General features: G+C 40.4%; 1 protein-coding gene and 1 long non-coding RNA gene across 3 annotated transcripts in view; both read right to left on the bottom strand.

Moving 5' to 3' along the window:
• Window positions 1-663: 663 nt before the first annotated feature.
• Window positions 664-1,558, bottom strand: LOC110678091. Its single transcript, XR_002501450.1, has 2 exons — window positions 1,198-1,558; window positions 664-1,127 (listed from the first exon to the last, which is right to left on the bottom strand). It is a non-coding gene; the product is annotated as an uncharacterized LOC110678091 (long non-coding RNA).
• A 9,007-nt stretch (window positions 1,559-10,565) lies between these two features.
• LOC5579216 (V-type proton ATPase 116 kDa subunit a) overlaps window positions 10,566-23,513 on the bottom strand; it is a 30,798-nt gene continuing 17,850 nt past the window's right edge. For both annotated transcript variants that reach the window (XM_021850672.1, XM_001657294.2), the window contains exons 2-6: window positions 14,050-14,204; window positions 13,466-13,987; window positions 11,697-13,284; window positions 11,463-11,634; window positions 10,566-10,913 (exon numbers count right to left, since the gene is read on the bottom strand). In XM_021850672.1, the coding sequence (XP_021706364.1) occupies window positions 10,817-10,913; window positions 11,463-11,634; window positions 11,697-13,284; window positions 13,466-13,987; window positions 14,050-14,204 (2,534 nt within the window). In that variant the 3' untranslated portion in view covers window positions 10,566-10,816. The remainder of the gene's footprint in view (window positions 10,914-11,462; window positions 11,635-11,696; window positions 13,285-13,465; window positions 13,988-14,049; window positions 14,205-23,513) is intronic.

The raw sequence follows: 23,513 nt of genomic DNA, 5'->3' as shown, positions 1-23,513 counted from the left end.
TCAGGAGCGATGGCAAACTTCGTCTCTCAAAGAATGGCGGATTTATTGCAGTTGCGCAAGCAATACGTGAACGTGCCTGTTATTGGAGTCAGCGGAATGCGCACGTCTGTGAAGTTTCAAGCTAGGGGTGGGACAGCTTTTGCTTTTGAGCAAGCTCTTGAGCTCAATACAGAGTAACTCTGAGTAACTCTTGTTGCTCGATATCAAGCGCGCATAGCAACCCATGTAGTAACCTGCTGTTAGTGTGGTAAAAACAATTGACGCCTTTGGTGGTGCATTGAAGAATGTAGTTTCGTTTTCATAAGTTCCGACACTGCCTTTGTCTCGAGTTTCACTTTACTATCAAAAGGGATTAACGTAGAAGTTTACATTTACGCACGAATTGTCAGTTGTCATTTAACGACCACATATGAACAGGCTGAATAAAATCAAACAGCGAGATCTTCTCTGAAATGGCTGACTTTTCCAAAAATATTCTGATCCCTAGACTATTCTTAAAATAATTGTATTGCGTAATTCATGATTATCCCTTAATCAATGTGGGATAGAACTCTAACCTCAGTCCGAAAAACATATTGTTAAAAACGTAACTTTTCCTGACTGTTCCACGCTATGACGTTGCAAAGTGTGATTTTCATATAGGGTAAAATTAAAAGTTTCAGATTTTTTTCACAATTGATCATTTTATTGACATGAATTTATTACACTCATTGAATGTCCCATTGCTACTTCAAAAGTGTTTTTTCTTCCCAGATAGATTCCTACAAATTTCCAAAACGGAGAGAATGGTTAAATCTCGCACACAAGAGCCGAAGCTGCAATTTACTAGTGGGTGGTCTTCCGCATATGGGTCAGGATGTAGGACAATTTCTCATGCTGACTCTAGGTGCGGATGTGTGATGGGCCACTCATAAATCTCAGGGGAAGCTTATCCTGGAACACTTTTAGCAATTGCATGTCTTTCTTTTTGAACGTGGCATGTACGATGACATCAGATCGCGACAAGAGCTCGGTGTGTTTAGTTTGGATTTCATTGGTACGAGACAGGCGATCTTCGCGGTACTGCATCTGCCTCAGCTTAGAGCTCTTGTTAAGACCGACATAGATTTCATACAAGTATAAGACAACTGAAAAAAAGGCACCAATGAGTTTTGATCAATTTTGATTTAATTTCAAATAATTTTCCGTTTTACTTACATTGGCTGCCGTGAAAAATATTACCTTCACGAGATATTCAGTATCAATATTAGCAACTTCGCATTTGGTACTAATCGATGTTGTCGAAAAACCGATTTGACAGATTGACTACTACGTACAATTTACGTCGGTTGGTACTGAGATCCAAGTAATCGCACATAATTTTGAGCAAAATGTGAGTAACTCAAGCTTGCTCAATGTCCAACGTGTTGCTCTGTGCAAAGCTGTCTCGCCCCTAGGTTTCAAGTACACGTGATGGCGAAGTCCAGAGTCTCTGATGATGAATTCTGTCTAGACTATTTGGTGGTCCCTCGTGTCACTGGTGTGCTTCCGGTGAAAAAGGTGCATATTGGTGACTGGCCGATACCTGCTGGAATACATCTTGCAGACCCAACGTTCTTCGAACCATCCCCTATCGATATGCTGATCGGTGCGGAGGCTTTTTATGACATGCTGCTCTCAGGTAAGGTTAAATTGTCCTCTGAACTACCTATCTTGCAAGAAAGTGTATTGGGGTGGCTAGTATCTGGCCGAGTGGCGGGCTCTGAAGCAGTGACAACAGTCCGCGCATGCCAAGCGATGGTACTGCCCGGAGCAGACGCGGAGCTGACCAATACACTGAAGCAGTTCTGGACCATCGATAACCAAACCACCGAGCCGGAACGTGATGATGACGACTGCGAGAGACATTTTCTGGAGACCTTCGAGCGCGCAGCTGACGGTCGGTATGTAGTACGATTACCATTTCGTAAGGAAGTTGGAGAACTGGGAGCATCTCGTCTGCAAGCTGAGAAGCGCTTCTATCAACTAGAGCGACGGTTGGATCAGAACCCTGAAAAAAAGAAGCAGTATGCTGAATTCATCCAACAGTACATTGACCTTGGTCATTGTAGGGTGCTGACAGAAGATGAGATTGGTAATGTCGACGCGTACTATCTACCGCACCATGGCGTCTATCGACCAGACAGCTCAACAACAAAGTTACGGGTCGTTTTTTATGGTTCTTCCAAGAGCACTACTGGATACTCATTGAACGACTTGATGATGATTGGCGCTCCTGTTCAAGACACGCTGTTTGAGATATTGGTGCGTTTTCGACTGCACAAATATGCATTTACTGTTGATGTGCCGAAAATGTACCGGCAGGTACGTGTGAACCAAGATGACACCAAGTTCCAGAGAATTCTATGGCGTGACGATCGATCTAAGCCCTTGCAAGAGATCGAATTGACGACGGTGACCTACGGGACGGCGGCAGCTCCGTTCTTTGCCACACATGCACTGAACCAGTTGGCATTCGACGAGCAGGAGAACCACCCGGAGGCAAGCAGAGTGGTATTGAAATGTGTGTACGTCGACGATGTACTGTCGGGTGCGGACACTATTGAGAAGGCGAGAGAGCTGTAAGAAGATCTTGTTGCTTTATTAGCGAAAGGTGGATTTATTTTGCATAAGTGGTGCGCAAACGATTCATCGTTACTAGAAGACATCCCCATTGACCGACAAGAAAAACAGATTAATTTCCAGAACTACGATGCTAAGGATGCAGTTAAGACTCTCGGACTTCTATGGAATCCCGTCGAAGATAACCTTTTCTTCAGCGTCAAGCCGCTTGATAAGGATCATGTCCACTGGACGAAACAGCAAGTTCTGTCGGAGATAGCCAAACTATTCGACCCACTCGGTTTGCTAGGGCCGACGGTTGTATTGGCTAAAATCATCATGCATGAGCTTTGGAGAAGCGGCATAGGATGGAATGACGAGTTACCACCAACATTAATGACACAGTGGAAGAAATTACGGAACGAGTTCTCGGAGATTGCTGACATTCAAGTTCCAAGGCGAGTGACAACCGATGCAGCTGTGTCTTGGGAGATTCATGGCTTTGCAGACGCGTCTTCCAAGGCGTATGGTTGCATCTATCTTCGGAGTGTGCTTGCAAATGGAACAGCGGAAGTGTTCTTGCTGTGCGGGAAATCACGGGTCACCCCATTAAAGGAAAGTGAGCGTAAGCCGAAGGACGACAAGGAGCCTGCTGAAATGACAATGCCTTGGCTGGAGCTTTGTGCTGCGAAGCTGTTATCAGAACAAACGAACAAGGTGTACAAGGCATTGGGCATTACCGTGGATCGAGTTGTATTGTGGTCTGACTCGCAAATAGTGCTCAGCTGGCTGCAGTTCATGAAACCGGGCACACCGATATTTGTTACCAATCGAGTAAGTCAGATTCGTGAAGTGACAAGTAAGTTCGAGTGGAGATATGTGGCAACCAAGAACAACCCTGCAGACCAGATATCTCGCGGCCTACATCCAAAGTTGTTGAAAAAGAGTGATTTGTGGTGGAGAGGTCCGCCTTTTTTGCAAGTAGCAGACATCGGCCCGATAGTGATGCTGTGCGAGAAGGTGGTTCCTGACGACGATCAAGTGATGAAGACGATTTTGAAGTTCAGCGATCTTCGAAAACTGGAGCGCATCTTTGGTTACGTTATGAGGTTCATCGGAAACTGTAAGGTGAAGGCTGATCAACGACGAAGTGGAAAGCTGAATAAGTTGGATTTCTTGGCTGCTATTGAAGTGATGGTGAAGGCTGTACAGAGAGAAGCATTCAGTGAAGAAATTAAGTGCATAGTGAAAGGCAAAATGATCAAGGGAAAGCTGAACAAATTGAAACCACTATTGGAGAAGAACAGTGGCTTATTGCGCGTCGGCGGTCGTCTGTGCAATTCTGATCTGCCATTTAACGACATCATATCACTGAACTGATCATCGAGACACTACATCGTGAGCATCTACATGTGGGACAAAATGGTCTGCTAGCGGCGCTGCGAAGTAGCTTTTGGCCCATAAATGCGAGGAGAGCGATTCATCGAGTGCTGCGGCGTTGCATTCAATGCTTTCGGGTCAAACCTAAAGACACGGAGCAATTGATGGGTGATCTTCCGAAGTGCAGAGTTACAGTCGCCGAACCATTTGAAAAAACCGGCATCGATTACGCAGGACCCATATTATTGAAGGAAGGACGTCACAAAGCACCGGTTAAGGCTTACATCGCTATTTTTGTTTGCCTATGCACCAAGGCAATACATCTTGAGTTGGTTACTTCGATGTCTACTGACTCATTCATGGCTGCTTTACATCGTTTTGTAGGCAGGCGTGGCAACGTGAGCGAATTGAGATCTGATAACGGCACTAACTTTATTGGTGCTCAGCGAGAACTGAAAGAACTGAGAGAGATGCTACAGTCGCAGATCTTGAACAGAAAGATGGACGAATTCTGTCAGGCACGGCGAATGCAATGGTGTTTCAATCCACCAAAGGCCCCACACCAAGGCGGGTTGTGGGAAGCAGGGGTGAAGAGTGCAAAGTAACTTCTTTACCGTGTGCTGGGTGAGTCCCATCTCACCTACGAAGAAATGAACACTCTGCTCATACAAATTGAGGCTATGGATCAATGCACGCGTTCGTTAGTTGACGTTTGAGCGGTGCCGTATTCACTTGTTGCCATAGTCACATAAATAACACGGCACCGCTCAAACGTCAAATAATGAACTCGTGCATTGGTCCATACTGAATTCACGCCCCCTTTGCCAACAATCAGATGATCCGCTCGACTACCAGGCCCTCAGTCCGGGGCACTTCCTCGTAGGTCGTGAATTGACTGGTATTCCAGAGCCAATGTATGATGGAGTCAAGGAGAACAGATTGTCCAGGTATCAGCTCGTCCAAAAGAGAAAGCAAGACTTCTTTCGCCGTTGGAGTAACGAATATCTAACTGAACTGCAACAGCGCAGCAAATGGAACAAGGAAGCTGCTGTCGTTCGGAAGGGTATGTTGGTGATTCTGAAACAGGATAATGCATCGCCATTGCAGTGGAAACTTGGTCGAATCGTAGACACCCATCCAGGGAGTGACGGTGTGACACGGGTGGTGACGGTTCGGACCATTTCCGGAGAATATCGAACAGATAGCAATACTTCCCATTTCGGACAACGAAGCATCGGTTCAGGATTGAGCCTAGCCCAACGCGGGGAGGATGTTTCTGCAAGAATGAGAATGTTATTTTCGTACAGTGTAAAATTTCAGTTCATTGGTTTTCTTTTGCCCCTTCGCTCAAGCGATGGCACCAACTGTAAAGAATTGATTTCCGTTGTTATAAAATTCATTCGAGTACAAAGAGTACGAACGCGTGTTTTTTTTGGACTCTACCGAAAATCCGTGAAAATACAGTCCGCTTGTGAGCTATCCGGAACAGTATTTTTAGGCGATTTTTTCGTACAACAGAAAAAAAATAACACAATTCTAAGGAGATTACCTTTTTTTTTAATTCTCATACTATTTGTATGTAATGAAAAATTGCTTTAAGCTCATTTTTCTCAAAACCATATTTTTATCACTCTGTTCAAAACCTTCTGAAATTTATTCATGAGTCCTACTCTTAATTCTGTAATTTTCATGTCTTGGAATATTACTTCAGATTCTATGGCTTCTATTAGTGGTTATCGTACAACTTTTGCAAAAACAAATTAATTTAAGGCTCAAGACTGCATCATTCAATCATCAGCAATCATCAAACAAGAAAAACCAGTTTTTTCGTTCAAATTTGAAGGAGTCCTCATGAAACTCTATCATTGCATTACAGATAGCAAGTGTAATGCAATGATACATTTTCATGAACATTGCTTCGAGTTTGAACAAAAAAACTGGTATTGAAAATTTGTAAAACAATGATGGTTATTTTCCTCTTAAACAAAATCATAAAAACAATTTTGAAATTGATGGCTGAAATAGGAGAAAAAAACTACTAATTAAAATTTAACACTTCACTTTTGCAAAGGAAAAAAATAAAATACTAAAATCACTAGTAAGGCGAGCAAATACCTCTAAACTCTAATATGTTGCTTATCTTGACATATAGGCTTATTTCGTCTGCGACTTACAGACTACTTTAAAAATTTAAATTCTGATTATCTACGCGAGATGGTAAGAAGCCCACACTGCAGTGTTTTCCAGAAATGTTCGTACCAAAGCACGATAGAATGTGCTGAGGCAGTGAGAATAATTAAAATCGCGACAAAAGTCCTGCGCTAGGGGGGTCTGTAGCCTTGAGGTTACGCTTTCGCTTCATAAGCGGAAGGTCATGGGTTCGATTCCCAGCCCCTCCACAAAGAAAACCGTCCAGCCACCAGAAGACGCCTCACGGAGGACCGTGCTTTGGGGAGCACATCCATCTTCCGTCAGTATCAGATGGTGATTGAGACAAACTGACCCTCTTCGCAGGCAGCTAGCCTCACTAATAGCAGAGCTCTCTCCTACCTGCTCGGTGTGAGAGTAAAAGAGTAGGAGAGAGTGAAACTAGATGTAAATATATGTCGAATTCGTTTTTGTCCAGTTCCAACCTAGGTTCGCACTAGTTCCAACCTAAGTGCTGTCAAAACGTTTTTTTATTCGCACAGGTTGGACCTAGTTTCGCACTAGTTCCAACCCCAAATCCGATAGGTTCGCACTGTGATGAATCACGGTTTCATGACTGGGTTCACCAATACAACTGCAATCGAACTGTCATATTTGTAACAACAAAAACAGTTTTCGATTGCGGTTGCGAAACAGATTTCGCTGCTTCTGTGATTAGAAATCTGAATCAGATTCTGACTCGGATTTCGAAGATTTATTTTTATCAGTTATTTCGGAAAATAACTTTATTTAAACAAAAGCCTGTAGGTAAAGTTTTGAACTACATGAGGGAGAACTACACGGATGAAGAGGTTGTACCTATATGCATTCATTTGTTTATCAGGGCTGCCCAACGTACGGCCGCGGGCCATATTCGGCCCGCGAAGAGTTTGAAGATACTTTTTCTTGGCCCGTTGAGAATTATAAATACCAAATTGGAGTTAGCACATAAGAAGGCTAGACATTTCATTTGTAAATTACTCAAATCAATAACAAATTTGAAGATTTTTTTTCGGCAGCAAAATTTTATGCACTTATTTTGAGACTACGAACAATGGCGAAAATTGTACTACACCAAGCATCGCAGAATTCGCTCTCATTTGATTTTGAAGCACGATCAAAGCAAGCGAAGAAAAATATCCCAGCTGTTACGGTCCACTATCGGAATTGTATCACAAGTTGTAACAAGTCTGATGGCTAGAAGCAGCGAACGAGATCTTCAAAGAGAGAGCGATGATAAAATCAATTTGTCTCGCCTGTTTTACTGTGTTTTACTTCACTGGCACGATAAACAATCCCCGAACTTCCGATAGCAATAGTGTCCCCCCAGGTTTGGAGCTTGTTTAGAGGGATTTTATCATGCACTGCTATCCCCCCAATTCGATCAAAGTTGTAGCAGTATACGATAAACAGTCTCTCATAATGTGCTGCATATTATGATACATTCAAACCTCCATGAGTCGATATTTCCGAGTCATGGAACAGAATTTCTTTGCAAAGCTGTTTCGAGGGGCCGTCATAGTAACCATGAAATTTTGTTCTTAGTATGGTTCCATGAGCCGATTTCGAGTCATGGAACATCGACTCATGGAGGTTTCACTGTAGTTACAGAAAGCGATACGTGAGAGATTCTCTCAATTTTCTCAGGATTCAATCCCTGTACTACACATAGGTCTAACGTGAGAACATCACGTTCATGATGTGAAAAGTTTTTATTTAATATTATAATCTTACAATATAAGAGTAATTTATTTCCTTTTCCTCTCTATTTGGTAGACAAAACTAAATGCATTTTGAGGGTGGACAAAAGTTTTTGAGAAATAGTGTAATTTTTAAAAACAATCTCATTGAATCATGGCCAAATGTTCTCGAATACTTGGAAGGATTGTGTCAACAATTTGGCAGATTCTTCGCAAAAGCTTGTTCACAATTCTCAAATAATGGGAAGTATGCACTTCAACAGAAAAGTAATCGCCTATCCTTGCGTGGGAAATTTCTTGTAAGAAATGCTAAAGAAAACCATTTTACTTCGACCGCAATACGATCCTGGACAACATTATCAAAGATTTCAAGATAGGATTTCTAAATTATGTAGGAGAGGATTGAAAGATTTCTAGAAACATTATTTTTAGGATTTGTAAGAATTCTTGGAAAATTTTGAGCAGGATGCCAGAACATGATTCGCACAGTATCCGATGAAAAGTTTTCGAATAATCATCTCTAACGTTAACAAGCGTTCGAAGTGGTTCGAATGTATTTTCGATCGAAAACCGTTTTGCATTCCCGTAAACTGTAAAATGAAGTGGGCCGTAGATTCGGACCAATAGGATTCGATCGAAAGTTTTATTGGTCGTGAACAAGAATAAGGGTGAATACACGGAATTTTGAATATCTTCAGAATTTCTATTATTCTACACTTGCATGTATCTCATATATTATTTTTTTTAACGCTCAGCATCTACCTAGGATTTCATTATCGTAATGCAAATACTAATATATTTTTTAGTGATGGAACTATGATGATATTTGCATTATAATAATTAAATCTTAACTAGATGCTGAACGTTTTCCATATCCATATCCAATATATGAGATACATGGAAATTCGATGTTAATACCTTACGAACTTACTATGGAGGATGTTCAAAATATCCTGGGCAAGATTATTTAATTATGTTGTCCTATCAGACTTTATGCGATTTCTAGAAAAAAAAATGCACCATTTACTGACTTTTGTTAGATTTTACGCAAATATCTGAACATCAAAAAATTTTTACCGCCGCACAAATTGTTTCTGTGATTTGGCCCGCTGTTTATAAGGGTTGGGTAAGCCTGATTTATATAAATTGAGTACAAAATCATTGTAATTCAGTCTCGACGAAACTTCCGCCTGAAATAACCAACAGCTGAAATGATTGTTGGGGGATTTGCTCAATCTGCGATTTGTTTTTGACAAGCATACGTGAAAAAATATAATACTCGTAGTATTATTCTGCAAAAGTGGCAAACACACAGATTGAAAAAAAATTAGTATAGCGAAACAACGTTTGACTGCTCGCAAGACAACGCCGCGTGATGACACGCACACCAACATACCATTTGACAGATGAACCTGAAAACGTTTTTTTATTCTAGAGTCAGGTTAGCACTAACCCAGGTTCAAAAACGAAAACGACAATAGATAAGTTTAAAATAGATCTGTATCGGTAAAGAAGCTACAAGATCAACTGAGTCCGGCACAGTAGTGGCCACGAGCACGGAGTGCCTTAACAAAAAAAAAAAGTCCTGCGTTTGAAATTATTCATGTTATATAATGGTTAGACTGATGTAAATTTTGGAGTTTTTGCTCCCCTATGCTTAAACGAAGTCAATTATGATGAAAATGATCCTCCCAAAATTTAAAGTGATTCGGAAGAAATTTGGTTGTGCAAACGCTATTTGAAATTTTTATGGAAATTACTATGGAAAAGGCAAACCTTTTGTGTTCAGTCCTCTAACTGCTCGTCATAATAATCTATGGAAAAGTGAACACACTCATCTCATGTGAAAACTTCTCAGCTACAACTTTGCCGAAGACCACATTTCGATGGGACGTAAGGATAATTTGTTATTTTTGATAACAAAGTCTAAATCATGTTGAGATGCTGAGATGATCATTCAATTACTTTCAGAGCAACACTGCTTTTTTTGCTATAGAACATAGTAGCCTGGTTTACTTTGATCTATCAACCGATGCACGAGTTCACTTTTTGACGTTTGAGCGGTGCCGTGTTATTTACGTGACCATGGCAACGAATGAATTTGGCACCGCTCAAACGTCAAATTAGTGAACTCGTGCATTGGTCCATTCTTCCCGTCAGGAGCACCATGGATCAATGCACGAGTTCACTAATTTGACGTTTGAGCGGTGCCGAATTCACTCGTTGCCATGGTCACGCAAATAACACGGCACCGCTCAAACGTCAAATAGTGAACCCGTGCATAGGTCCATTGTTGCCTGCCGAACAGTTAGTGAAGCATGCTACATGCAAACCAACTTTATGATGATGAATAACAATTTATCCTGACGTCCAATCAAAAAGTGGTCTTCGGCAAAGTTGTAGCTGGGAAGATTTCGCATTAGAAGAATTTGTTCACTTTTCCATAAAATATTATGATGAAGAGATAGAGGGCTGAACACAAAAGATTGGCGTTTTCCATAGTAATCTATATATAAACTTCAAATGGCGTGTGCACAGTCAAATTTCTTCCGAATCACTTCAAACTTTGGGAGGATGCTATTTACCATAATTAAAATCGTTTAAGCATAGGGGAGCAAACATTTCAAAATTTGCATCACTCTAATGATGGTGTTACTACATTAACAAAAATTTTGTAAACTAAAATATATTCTCAATAATACAAATAAACACAAGATAAATGCATCGTGCAGTACTTTTTTATTATATCGATATTTACATAGCAATGACCGTGATTCAAAAACCTAAATAATACTGAAAAAAAATATTCAAAGAAATATGAGATTCTGATGGAAATTAAAACTTTTTAACCAATTCCGTAGAATACCAAAGACATGCACAATACAATTTAAAACTCGCAATAAAATACTGATCAACTACGGTGCATAGCTGTTGTTGAATGTGATCGTAAAGAAAACATAAGAGAACAATTACTCAAAATCGTCATCAGCATCAAGGATCAGCTTGAAGGAGAATGGTTGGAAGACGTAACCGAGGCCTTCGTAGAACTTGCTCATGAACTCAACCCTGTGAACGATAAAAGAAAAGTTTGCATTTTTTCGAATCGATAACGTTTTGTCATTTCGGGAATCAGTATATAAACCACGTGTTAAAAATATGCTTAGATTTGCAAAATTACACTATAGCAGTGTGCATACGCATTTATGGTGAGCCTACAATTCTTTAGGATACCCACATACTACTGGAGGTCCATAATGCTCAAACTACAAAAACAGCTTAAGTTACAGCCCCCAAAATTGTTCATTTGGACCCCAGAAGCTATTGTAACAATTTGAGTGGAATCTATATACACTAATAGTTTAGAGGCCAAGTTTAAGTCACAAAGCTTTTGAACAATCCATCATGACGAAGTAAATCAAAAAAGCCTGGGAACAGCCGTTTCGCTATCAGGGTTAACTATTAGGACTTTTAATAGAACTAAAAACCTTTGATCTTAGCAATGAATGATAACTGCTTCGTTAACCATACGTTAACCATAAGTGTGTCATAACTTTTATGATCTTCTTAAACAAGCAACGTGGTTCATAGACGTCCCTTAAATGTTGATACACTTACCAATGAAGACGGAGCGTGTGCAAGAATGCGGACAAGCCTTCCATCATGACCAGGATCGCGAGAGTGAACAAGGCCCATGCCCCAAAAACGAAATACAGCATGATTGCTCCCTTGTAAGACGATTGCCGCAATCCCATGGACAGCACCATATTCCACAACACTTCCGAGAGTTCTGTAAATATTTTGAAGCTTTAGAATTGTGCTACATTCAGAAGAACCGTTCGAAAAACTTACGAGCATGTGCAAGCGACAAAGCCCACAATCGGAGATACGAGGCGGTATGCGATACGGTACTGAGAACATATTCAATCGTATGAATAGCTTGATGAATGAAAACTTCGCTTATTGGTTCGTCTTCATGTCCGCCATGTCCGGAAGCTTTCGCGCTTTCTGCAGGTTCTAGGGCTGTTTCAGTCTGCTGATTGATACCACCATTATGGTGAGCGGCAGCCATTTTTTTCTTGTTGAACATGATGTAGAGTGGTTTGCCGAGGAGCATCCAAGGGACGCAAATCAGAGCAATGAAGACAAACGTGCGTTGCAAAGATCCTTGGAATGAGTACATGTACTCATCGCATCCATGCAAAGGAGGGGTCCGTTTGAACAGCATCATATTGATGAACATTATAAGTACGGATGGTGCACAACCTGGTGTATTTGGTTGGTAATCGGTCTTGGCTGTGTACTGAATCCATTTCATGAACATCATGAAAACCATATAAGCAAAAAGTAATACTAGGAAAATGATCTGAGGCAAAAACTCCAACAAAATGCTGATGCGCTTCTTGAAGAAGTTATGGTTGACAACGCTCATACAGACACCAAAAATCATATGAACAACACCGAAAATAATGGACAACTTCATTTTGTAGGAATTTAAAAAGATGATTTTGTTGCTAGCGAGCTGCCAAACTGGATCCAGCCCAATTGGGTAAACGTTGTCATCGAGGTCTGACGAACCAGGGTTCAAAGTAAGGTCTTTGTTCGTCATTATAGTTGATGTGTTGTGGCCAATAGACCAAGAACTTCCAAATATGTTCATTGATTTCGAGAAAACGTCGTTGTATACAAATCCGGTATACATTGAAAATAGGCCCATGAGGAAAATTATGTAACGGCCTCCGAAGAAAATGTTCCAAATTTCGTTGGTCGATCTTTTAGCGCCCAACTTCTTTTCACCACATACCATCCAGAATCCAAATAATGCCATAATCAAACCGTGACCTAAATCGCCAAACATGATGCCAAACAAGAATGGGAAAGTAATAATCGTGTACAGTGCTGGATTCGCCTCTCGGTAAGATGCAATACCGTAAGAATCAATCAAATTCTGGAAGCCACGAGTAAATTTGTTGGTCCTGTTGAAAGTTGGCGGCTGCTCGCTTGTTTCAATGACATTCAAAAATGATGGAATTGTGCTTCCAACCGCTGCGGAGCCATCGGACAATGCTTTCTGAACGATCGGAAGGTCCAAAACCGGAACCCAGCACTCGCCGATCAAGCACTTCTTTGTGACATCCATGTTGAAAAGGTTCAATGTATGATAAATGGCCTTCATCTTCTTCACCATGATCCTCCAACGTGGCAATTCCTTGGCCACAGTAGAAAGGACCCGGGAACGGTGGTCTTGCGTTTGATTCAGCACCATATTCAGATCCTCCAGACGTGTGCGCACTCCTTTCACCATTTCTTCGCGCTCATCTGCAGCACTTGGGCACGGATAGAGGGAGGCATGATAGCCCGTGCAAACCTTCTTGATTCTCGTCTTCAGTTGTTCACCTTGGAAGAACGCGGCGAAAACGGTTTTGTAGATTTCGTTGCCCTATAACGGATATAGAGAAATAATCATAAAACACAACCAAGGCCAAGGACATGGTAATGGGGTATGGGTCATTTGGCATTTTTTTTTCTCAAGATCTTTGGATATAAGGGATATAATTTTGGCAATTCCAAATGACCCGCTCCCATGGTAATGTGAAAGCATTCCGTCAATTTATACTTACAGTAGCAGGATCCTCCAGTGGTTTCTCCAATTCAACCTGACGTAGGAAAACATTACCACGTGAGATTCTCCACAACATACGTTCAAATCCAGGGACTTTCTCGCGCTGAATTACTCCAGCAACAAATCCCAAGCGCCCTCTGGCTTGAACGTTGGTGTGGTCATCAATAATCAAGTTGTTCCTGGTTGCATCCAGATTGACGGCCCCTTCTTGTTCGAAGAAAAACCCTTGAGTGCGTTCCAGCACGTGCTTCAGCTCCGTCAACTCGAGGTAGTTCGACTTCAAATTCACCGCATTCTGGGACAGTTCCAAAATTTCACTTTCCGTTTTCTCCAGATGTGCTTCCAAATCGATTATCTCTCGAGGATTTGGAGCGCGAGGTAATTCGTCGCGAATATCCGGGATTTTAACGTTATCCTTTTTAACTTCAGCCTCAACGTAGCGAAGCTTACGTTCCATTTCGTCACACCGTCGAACTTCGCTGACGAACTTACGCTGGAAAGCGTTGACCTCCGAGTTCAACTGTGAATACAGAAGTACATTAGATTACGAACGAACTTTCAAAGTTTCGAAAATGGGCATACATCACGAAATTGAACAGCACCCGTTTCACCTAACTCGGAAACGGACGTGTAAGCAGCTTCCGGTTGGATGAACATCTGGCACAATGCCATTTCTTCGCTCCTAAACATTGCCCCCATCTTGTTGGGATTGGCGGACAAGGTTTCTTCACCTGTAACTATATAGGAAAATAGAGCATTACTTAGATAATCCATGAATGACACATCCAGGCCTCTCCCTCCCATTTGAACAATCGTGTCCGGTTCGCGTGCAAAAAGTATGGATGATATATGTTCATTGTTCATGCTCATGCATTCATTGAAAATTTCTTAAACAAAAAGTGCAGAGGACTCAACGGTTTCCTTAAGGTTAAAAACTCATTCTACTACTTAAAATCAAGACGGCGTCAAAATCCAAGATAATCGCCACATTTTTTCACTGAAATTAATACTCTTATTCTTCACTCGACTCGAAGAAAACACCAACATTTGAAAACCACCCTTTAGTTTTAGCATACCTACACTAGCTATCAATGACATAAAATTTGAATTCTAACGATGGGTGCCGATGGCGGCCTGGTTTCAGAAAGAATTGCTCATAAGTAATGTCCTGAACCAAGTCGAAATGAATATTTGTACACAATATTTTAAACATTCTTGAAAAGTACCAAAGATTTGTTCGATAACGCGAACAAAGGTGAACAAAGCCCTCCAAAGTCTCTTTTTTTTACGCAACACATCAATGTCTAAAGCCTCCTTTTACTTTTTTTTACATTGAAATGATTTTCATGTAAATTCTTAAAGCTCCAGTGATTACTTTGCGACTATTCCATAGGTTCATAGATTTTTATCTTCAGGAATTCTACTAGAGATTCACTCAGAGCTTTCGCCAGGCATACGTACAAAGACTTCTCGAGGGTTCCCCACAAGAATTCTAATGGAAATTCCTCTAGAAACTCTTCCAGGAATTTGTCTTGAAATTTCCTAAATGGTTTCTCAAGATATGCTAAGAGGAATTCCTAGAAAATTTGCTCCAGAAAATCCTTCAGCACGGAAGCAACGGAATTTAAAACGGATGTTCTTTCAGAAATTCTTGTTCTTCTAACGATCCAGGTTTTGCACTAAGATATCTAAAAATATTCCTACAGCAATGAACAGAAAAACAACAAAGGTTCAGCCTACGATTTATGTTATTCGTGTAAAAATTATTTCGAGAAATCATACAAGAATGCCTCGGAAATCTCTCAAATTTAAACCACTGTGATGCAGCCCAGCAGCTGCTTTGGCAGTCAGTCTCGGAAACCAAGACTGACGTGGTGTTACTGTCGGACCCATACCGCATACCAACCAACAACGGGAACTGGGTGGCGGATAGGTCTCAACAGTTAGCAGCTATAGGGACGACAGGACGATACCCAATCCAAGAAGTAGTCTCTATCTCAAATGACGGTATCTCAACGGCGTATTCTATTGCAGTTGCTACGCTCCCTTAAGGTGGTCGATTGAGGAAATTTCCCACATGGTCGACAGAATGATAGCCGAATTAGCTAGTCGGCAACCAGTAGTGATAGCTAGCGACTTTAATGCATGGGCAGTGGAGTGGGGTAGCCGCTGCACCAACCAAAGAGGACAGCTATTGTTGGAATCCCTGGCCGCATTAAATGTAGAGCTGGTAAATGTGGGTACAGTGAGTACCTTTCGCAGAAATGGTGCAGAATCGATTATCGACGTGACGTTTTGTAGTCCTAACCTTTTAGGTACCATGAACTGGCGCGTTGATGACGGTTATACTCATAGCGATCATCAATCGATTTGCTATAGTATAATACCAGGCGGGCGGAAGGCAGCGCGATGTAACTCGACCCAAGCCCGAGGATGGAAAACAACGCGCTTCGACGGCGAAGTATTCACTAAAGCCCTGAGACGCGAACGGAACACTCTGGACCTAAACGGTGAAGAGCTAGTTGCTGTGATATCACGAGCGTGTGATGCTTCCATGCCGAGAAAAGCCCCTCCTAGAGAGAACAGGCCACCGGTGTACTGGTGGTGCGAATCAATTGCAAATCTTCAAGTCTATGCGAGAGTGCCAATTGGAGTCCATAGGTTGACGCCTACAGAGTGTTAATGGCTAAGATCAAAGGTGCCATATCGTCCCTAGAGAATTCGCCCGAATTGCTGCGATGGATAATCAATATACTCTTCCCGCACCATCCCATAAGCCCATGGCCCCCAGCGCCGTATGCGGCAGATGAAGGAGAAGAAGTGGCGAGAGTGACGAACGAAGAACTGGCAGAAATCGTGAAATCATTCGCGTCAAACAAGGCACCGGGACCCGATGGTATCCCGAATGTTGCCTTGAAAGCGGCAGTGAATGCGGATCCGGACATGTTCAGAACCACGATGCAGCGCTGCATTGATCAAAGAATCTTCCCGGATGTATGGAAGTGACAGAAATTGGTACTACTGCCAAAGGCGGGGAAACCACCAGGTGACCCGTTGGCGTATAGACCTATCTGTCTATCAGATACGACGTCCAAGTTATTGGAGAGGTAGATTCTCAACAGGCTAGTACCGTATACGGAAGGTGCGGATGGTCTGCCCAATAACCAGTTTGGATTCAGACAAGGTAAATTTACTCTGGACGCTATCCAGTCGGTCGTTCAGACAGCTGAGCATAAAAAGAGCGGCATCCGTTACTGCGTGGTTGTCACTCTGGATGTGAAGAATGCGTTCAACAGCGCAAGCTGGGAAGCGATAGCACACACGCTACACTGGCTCAAGGTACCGGTGCAGTTGTGTAAGCTACTTGAAAGCTATTTTGACGGTAGGATTCTATTGTATGACACAGAGGATGGGCAGAAAAGCGTTCGAATTACCGCGGGAGTACCTCAAGGTTCAATCCTGGGCCCGCTGTTATGGAACGCGATGTATCTTAAATCTTACTACTACTACACAAACAATCTTTCAAAATGTGAAAACATTCAAGTAATCCCGTATGACGAAATAGGGAACCACTATGTCCATAGCTGGTACACCTACCCTAGTACATAAAAAAACATTGTCTTGATAACTATTGCACAAGCAAATTAGAAGTTTTTTTTTAAATATTTGAAAACGTTAACAAAATGTATAAAATGAGATTTATTTTCGCGACCAGGGGGGTCACCCAAAGGGTCGCGACCCACAGCTTGTGAAACTGTGCGATAGAGCGTGTGCTTCCAACTACTTTGACAAACCTTCCGGCTTAAATAAGGGCTATATCGTATTTAGGGCCGATTTCTTCACCTTCGCTTAGGCCTTAAACCTAGTTGAATCAAATGGGTAAACGTGGTTTACGGCTTAAGCGAAGGTGATGAAATCGGCTCTTAAACTTAAATTTTAAAAATGAGTCCAAATTTGAACCTTGACACTTTTTGATCATGTTTGACGTTTTAAAGGCTGGTTTGCTGATGAAAAAAAAGTAATCGGCTATTTCGATACGTGGAAAATTTCTTCCAAGAAATGTTCAAGAAAAACACATTTCTTTGATCGCAGTACACAGTTGAGAAAAAAATCTTTTAAATGGGGCTCTCTCTAGTAAATTTCTTGACCTATTCAGTCAAGGGATTTCTCTACTTTTCTTGAGCGAAACAGCATACTTAGCTTAACACTGGTGTTGTTCCAATCTGACATTTAGATAGGGACACGGAACACGAAATACAACCCAAAGTCTAAATCAAGAAGTGTAATAAAATCTCAAAACCCGTAAAAAATGTTTTTTTGGACTTAAACCATAAAAAAACATTCAAAATTTGAGTAGACATGTGTTTCTGGCTTGAGACAGGGCTTTAGGACTCTATTGATGACTCGTAACCTCATTTTTTACCTATCGTACGAACCTAAAAATAGCAAATTCGACAACTTTGGATTATAAAACAAACGGTAAACTATTAGAATTACTGATAAATAAAGACAAATCTCCATTTATTAGATACAAATTTGCTGCTGAAATTCTAGAATTACTATTCGTTGCACAGTTTTTTTTCTTCTTTCTGACACTACGTCCCAACTGGAGAAGCGCCTGATCCTCAGTTGAGATCTTTCTTTGTCAATTGGCCATTTTTATATGTGTATATTAAACCATTTCACAAAAATCGAAATTTCTGGGATTCAACCAGTCACCCCCTAGTCCTAATTGCAATACTAAAACAAACTACCAGCCAAATTTTCATCCAATTTGGAGATGATTAGGAGGTGCCGCAAGTCGAATTTGTGTTTTTTTTTTTGGCTATTTTTTACATTCAAAAAATTGTAACGAGAATTTGGAAAAACGAAAATCAAAATAAATACCACCAGTTGGACGTCCCAGACAACCAAAATGTACGTATAACGAAATCACCTGGAGGCTTTGTATGTGCAAAATTTCACATATAAGATGTCGCAAATAGGCCTTCTACTTACAAAAGTGGAGGCGATATACGTGCATATATTATGTGATGAACAATAGTATAAAATGCGAGGCATAAATTTGCTACCGAACTAACCTGTGATCTTATGCGACTTAACTAATGATAACAAATGTTGATTTGACAGCTGCTACGGATTGATTCGACTTACATTGTACGAATATACGGGACGAAACAAAATGTACAAATGAACTCAGAAAAAAAGCCTTTTATGCGAAGAAACTCATCAACCTGACGATTTTATCCACCGTGTTTTGCGAGTTTGGTGTAATTTGTATGAATAAACGAGTTATTACGTGAACTTTTTTGCGACTTCTGGTTGTCTGGGGTATTATTAGTACTTTACAACTTTTGAGAACAGTGTATGCTAATTTGAGATGGTTTTGACTTAATAAAACTGATTTCTGTTCATTGAAGTACCTGTAAAACATACATTCCTCTACAGTTTTTGTTCTACGAGATTCTTAACCCCATGCCTAATCATAAAAATTCAACCGTAGTATCATTCCTTTGCCTTTTCTGAACATTATTGTAGTACACCATTTTCGTATCCGAATTACAGATAAATTGTAAAAAATCGTCGGAAATACGACATTCCTTATTTCCCGGCATTTAGAGCTGCTGCTAGTAGCTCTGCTTTTTCAATGATGGATGATGATTGAAGCAAACAGCTAGCAAATGTCATTAATGCAGTCGTGGTTCAAACAACATTCGCATTTCATGCTTAGCAGTTATATATGTGATATAGCCCTGAGGTCAAGCTTCTCGACTTCCGATCTTGAGGATCGGAGTTCAATTGGTCGGTGTTAAGTCAGAGGGGACCAAGTACAAAACTTGAAAAAATTGGATTATTCTCTCATTAGATGCGAAATTACCTTACCTCCGTTTCACTTTGACCAGATTTGATGAATGCTGTAAACTGCGAGAGATATGTAACAAATTTACTTTGGATGAACAATAAAAGTCGATAAAAGTGTGCAGTCAGAGTGGACCAAGTGCTTATTACCAGAATAGCGAAACTGATCGGCGCGCTGGGGAATGCGAGGAAATTAAAAACATTTCAAGAGATTTGTCAGATTTTTCGACATCGATTGATTCTTCTACTTATCCATCAATAGAATTTATTGAATATTACTTAATTCGATGCATTTGATTTTGATTTTTGACCATTTACCATATTTGGTTGAGTGGTCACAAATTCACAATTTCTGTGCAGACAGAGCGGACCAAGTATCAAAAAGCAATAAACTGATTGATTATTGCATTTTTTGAGTCAATTTCAGAGTCCGATAGAAGCTTTTAGTAGTTCTGTGGTGTATGTATGGAATGTGCTAGAACCCGCTTATTGGACTAGTATATTTTGGTCGATACTCAAGATTTTCACTTGGTCCACTCTGACTGAACACATATTTGAATATTTCTGGTCTTCAATGCCCTGACCCTACAAAATCTTAATTTTCAAGCTATCGTAATGCCACTGATCTCGGTATTGACGAATGAATAGAATGGAAGAATTTACAATATTGGTGTCGAATGGTCTTGATAATCTGCTTATTTTAGAGATATGCACCCTGTTTGACCATGCAAGCATTACATGATTGTTATTTTCCTAGGAATTGTTCAGTCAGAGTGAACCAACTCACTGCACGGTGGTCTTTAGTTCAGTCAGAGTGGACCAAGTACACATAGTCCATCAAAAAATCGTTCTACCAGAGGTTTGGATTATGATTTTTCATGATCATCACTTCACAATATAATGTTTGGAAGTAACACAAAGATGTGTAGAAATATTTTTCCAAAATTTAAACGAGTTCAAAAATTACAGGATGTTAGACTTTAAACTCATTTTTCTAAAAATATGAAAAATGTGACTTGGTCCACTCTGACTTAACGCCGACCAATTATGGTTCTATTTTCATGCGAAACCAGTGTTTTATATGTACCATAGAAAAAGGGCTGAAGGGGCAAATCACTACTTGAGCATTTCTCTTAAATCACTTAGTGGCGGGAGATTTTTGTGAGTCCTTTGCACTTTCGAACAAAGAACCATGATGACATTTTTTGGCCTCAGTTGATTTGGTTCATGGCAAAATACATCACTCAAAGTATACTCCTGTAATCGAACTCTGATCTTCTAGATCGGAAGTCAAGAAGCTAAACATCATGGCTATAAAACATATGTCACTGCTTAGCATCAAATGTTGTTTGAACCACGACTGCATTAATGACATTTGCTAGCTGTTTGCTTCAATCATCATCCATCATTGAAAAAGCAGAGCTACTAGCAGCAGCTCTAAATGCCGGGAAATAAGGAATGTCGTATTTCCGACGATTTTTTACAATTTGTCTGTAATTCGGATACGAAAATGATGTACTACAATAATGTTCAGAAAAGGCAAAAGAATGATAATACGGTTGAATTTGTATGATTAGGCATGGGGTTAAGAATCTCGTAGAACAAAAACTGTAGAGGAATGTATGTTTTACAGGTACTTCAATGAACAGAAATCAATTTTATTAGGTCAAAACCATCTCCAATTAGCATACACTGTTCTCAAAAGTTGTAAAGTACTAATAATACGTCCAACTGATGGTATTTATTTTGATTTTCGTTTTTCCAAATTCTCGTTAGAATTTTTTGAAAGTAAAATATAGCCGAAACACACAAATTCGACTTGAGGCACCTCCTAATCTTCTCCAAATTGGATGAAAATTTGGCTGGTAGTTTGTTTTAGTATTGCAATTAGGACTAGGGGGTGACTGGTTGAATCCCAGAAATTTCGATTTTTGTGAAATGGTCTAGTGTATATCGTGTGGCAGTTACAAAGATACTCTACGCCCCAAGAAAACATCAAAGTTTCCAACCCGAAAAGAACCTTGACCAGTGGGATTCAAACCAACGACCCTCAGCATGGTCTTTCTGAATAGCTGCGCGTTTACCGCTACGGATATATGCTTCATTCTATTAATCTGAAGTGACAACCGGGTATCTGGATACGGGATACGGATATGTGGGTCCCAACCCGTTCCACAGAAAAAAATCCATTCTCGTATCCGTGAACAGCAGACGTGAACTCGTCAACAAGCAAAAATACACCGTGAACTAGATCATGCATCTGTGACCAATGATGGTAGTTCACGGTGTATTTTTGACAGTTCACGTTTTCCAGAACGCTTTTTTTAGCGTTCAGATTTGAGGTTAGCGAATTAACATACAAAAATCGTCAAAAAACACCATTTTTGCGTGAATTTTTTTGAATGTTCCTTTGAGATCGTTGCCAAAGTTTGGTATGGTTGGCTACGCTGTTAGTTACATGTTGATCAAAAGGTATTCAGATACCTATATGCTTATGTACCCCCTAATGTCGCCCCTTAGCTAATGGAATATGTGATAAATTATCACACATTCGTTTTCACATCTCAGTGCAAAACGGAAAATATACAAGAGAAAAAGTGCTGGTTGCCGATGCTAACTAGATTAACACCATTACCGATTGCCGTTGTATCAATTCAACGTGGAAATCACATGATGGTTGGCGGCAGAGAAACATCTAGGTATCACACTTTCCAGCGGTTATATAATAATTTGTGTCTGATGCCCGGATGCCGATATACGGTTGACAATGGATCATTCTTACAAAAAACACGATCTTAAAGGCGTTTTCTACCTCCTCTACTCGACATTAAATTTCTGCTGGAACAAAACCTGCTTTGTGGCTTAGTATTCTAAGAGCACTCTTAACTGAGAACTTTCCCTATTAAACATTTGACATCAACAGCCGACTAAATTGGTTGAAAAATCGGTCGATTGTTGCACCGACGCTTATGGAAGATTAACACAGGGATCAACCGAATATCACCCGATTTAATAGGGTGGGCCGACGCAATCCTACTAAATAGGTGGACAAATCGGTATTTTAAGTAAAATCCAAGCAAGTTGACCTACTAAACATCAGATTTCCTCGATCACCCGATTTAATCTAGCGATTAGTCAGTTGATCGCTGTGTTAATCTTCCATAAGCGTCGGTGCAACAATCGACCGATTTTTCAACCAATTTAGTCGGCTGTTGAACTGTCAGTTTTTTGTGGCATGACCAATAGTTTATCCCCAAGGATGACAATTTCCCTTTCGGGAATCGAACACTTACATTTTCAGCATGGCTTATTTGGAGCCGTAGTATGATGTTTTGTTCATTGATATTATATTTGGCCGACACCTCCGGGAAGACATCAGTATTGGATTTGGATTTGATGTGTCACATGTTGGTGTTACATTCATTTTCATTTTCGGGTGTAGTCGGTGAAATGTTTCTTCGCCTATCAACACATGCAACACATAGGTTATTTTTGCTACATGTCGTCAAAATTGTATTAAAACACTAGTATTATTGACGTAAAAGAAACTATGATTTTTTTGTAATTCAGTTCACAGAACATGCAAAATAGGACTTTTGTATGTGACAATTTGATCAAAATTTCCCGATTTAATATCGATTTAGTCGAATTTTTCAACATACTTGTTACAGCTCCCGTACAAAATGCGATGGTTCCTTTATACAGTCGCCTCTCCACATCTCGATATCGAAGGGACCATCGAGATAGGGAGAGATCGAGACAAAGAACACATTTTTGATGAATACCAGATTGAAAAACACTCCGTTGCCAAGAAAATAATACACAAACAGACGTCATTTCGCGCTCCTAATTTATTTTGAATAACTAAACTTTGGTCTAGTAACCATTGATATTGGTCACATCGACATACGGAGAGAAAATTGAGAACGAATAATCAGCAGAAACACATCGAGATATGGAGATATCGAGATAAGGAAGATATCGAGATATGGAGAGTGAAAATGTATGCAGACTGAAGGGACTTATGAAATCATCGACATAGGGAGAGATATCGAGATGTAGAACATCGAGATGTGGAGAGTCGACTGTATTTCAAGACACAATATTTTTCCAAATCATCAAAAAGTACATTTTTAGTAACAAGTATTCTACAAACTTTGTTGATATGTATTCTTGAGTACCTAAAC

The sequence above is a fragment of the Aedes aegypti genome, chromosome 1 (genome assembly GCF_002204515.2).
Source record: "Aedes aegypti strain LVP_AGWG chromosome 1, AaegL5.0 Primary Assembly, whole genome shotgun sequence".
Classification (NCBI taxonomy): Eukaryota; Metazoa; Arthropoda; class Insecta; order Diptera; family Culicidae; genus Aedes; species Aedes aegypti.
The sequence above is the reverse complement of the archived record's forward strand: the minus strand, read 5'-3'. Positions and strand labels throughout refer to the sequence as shown.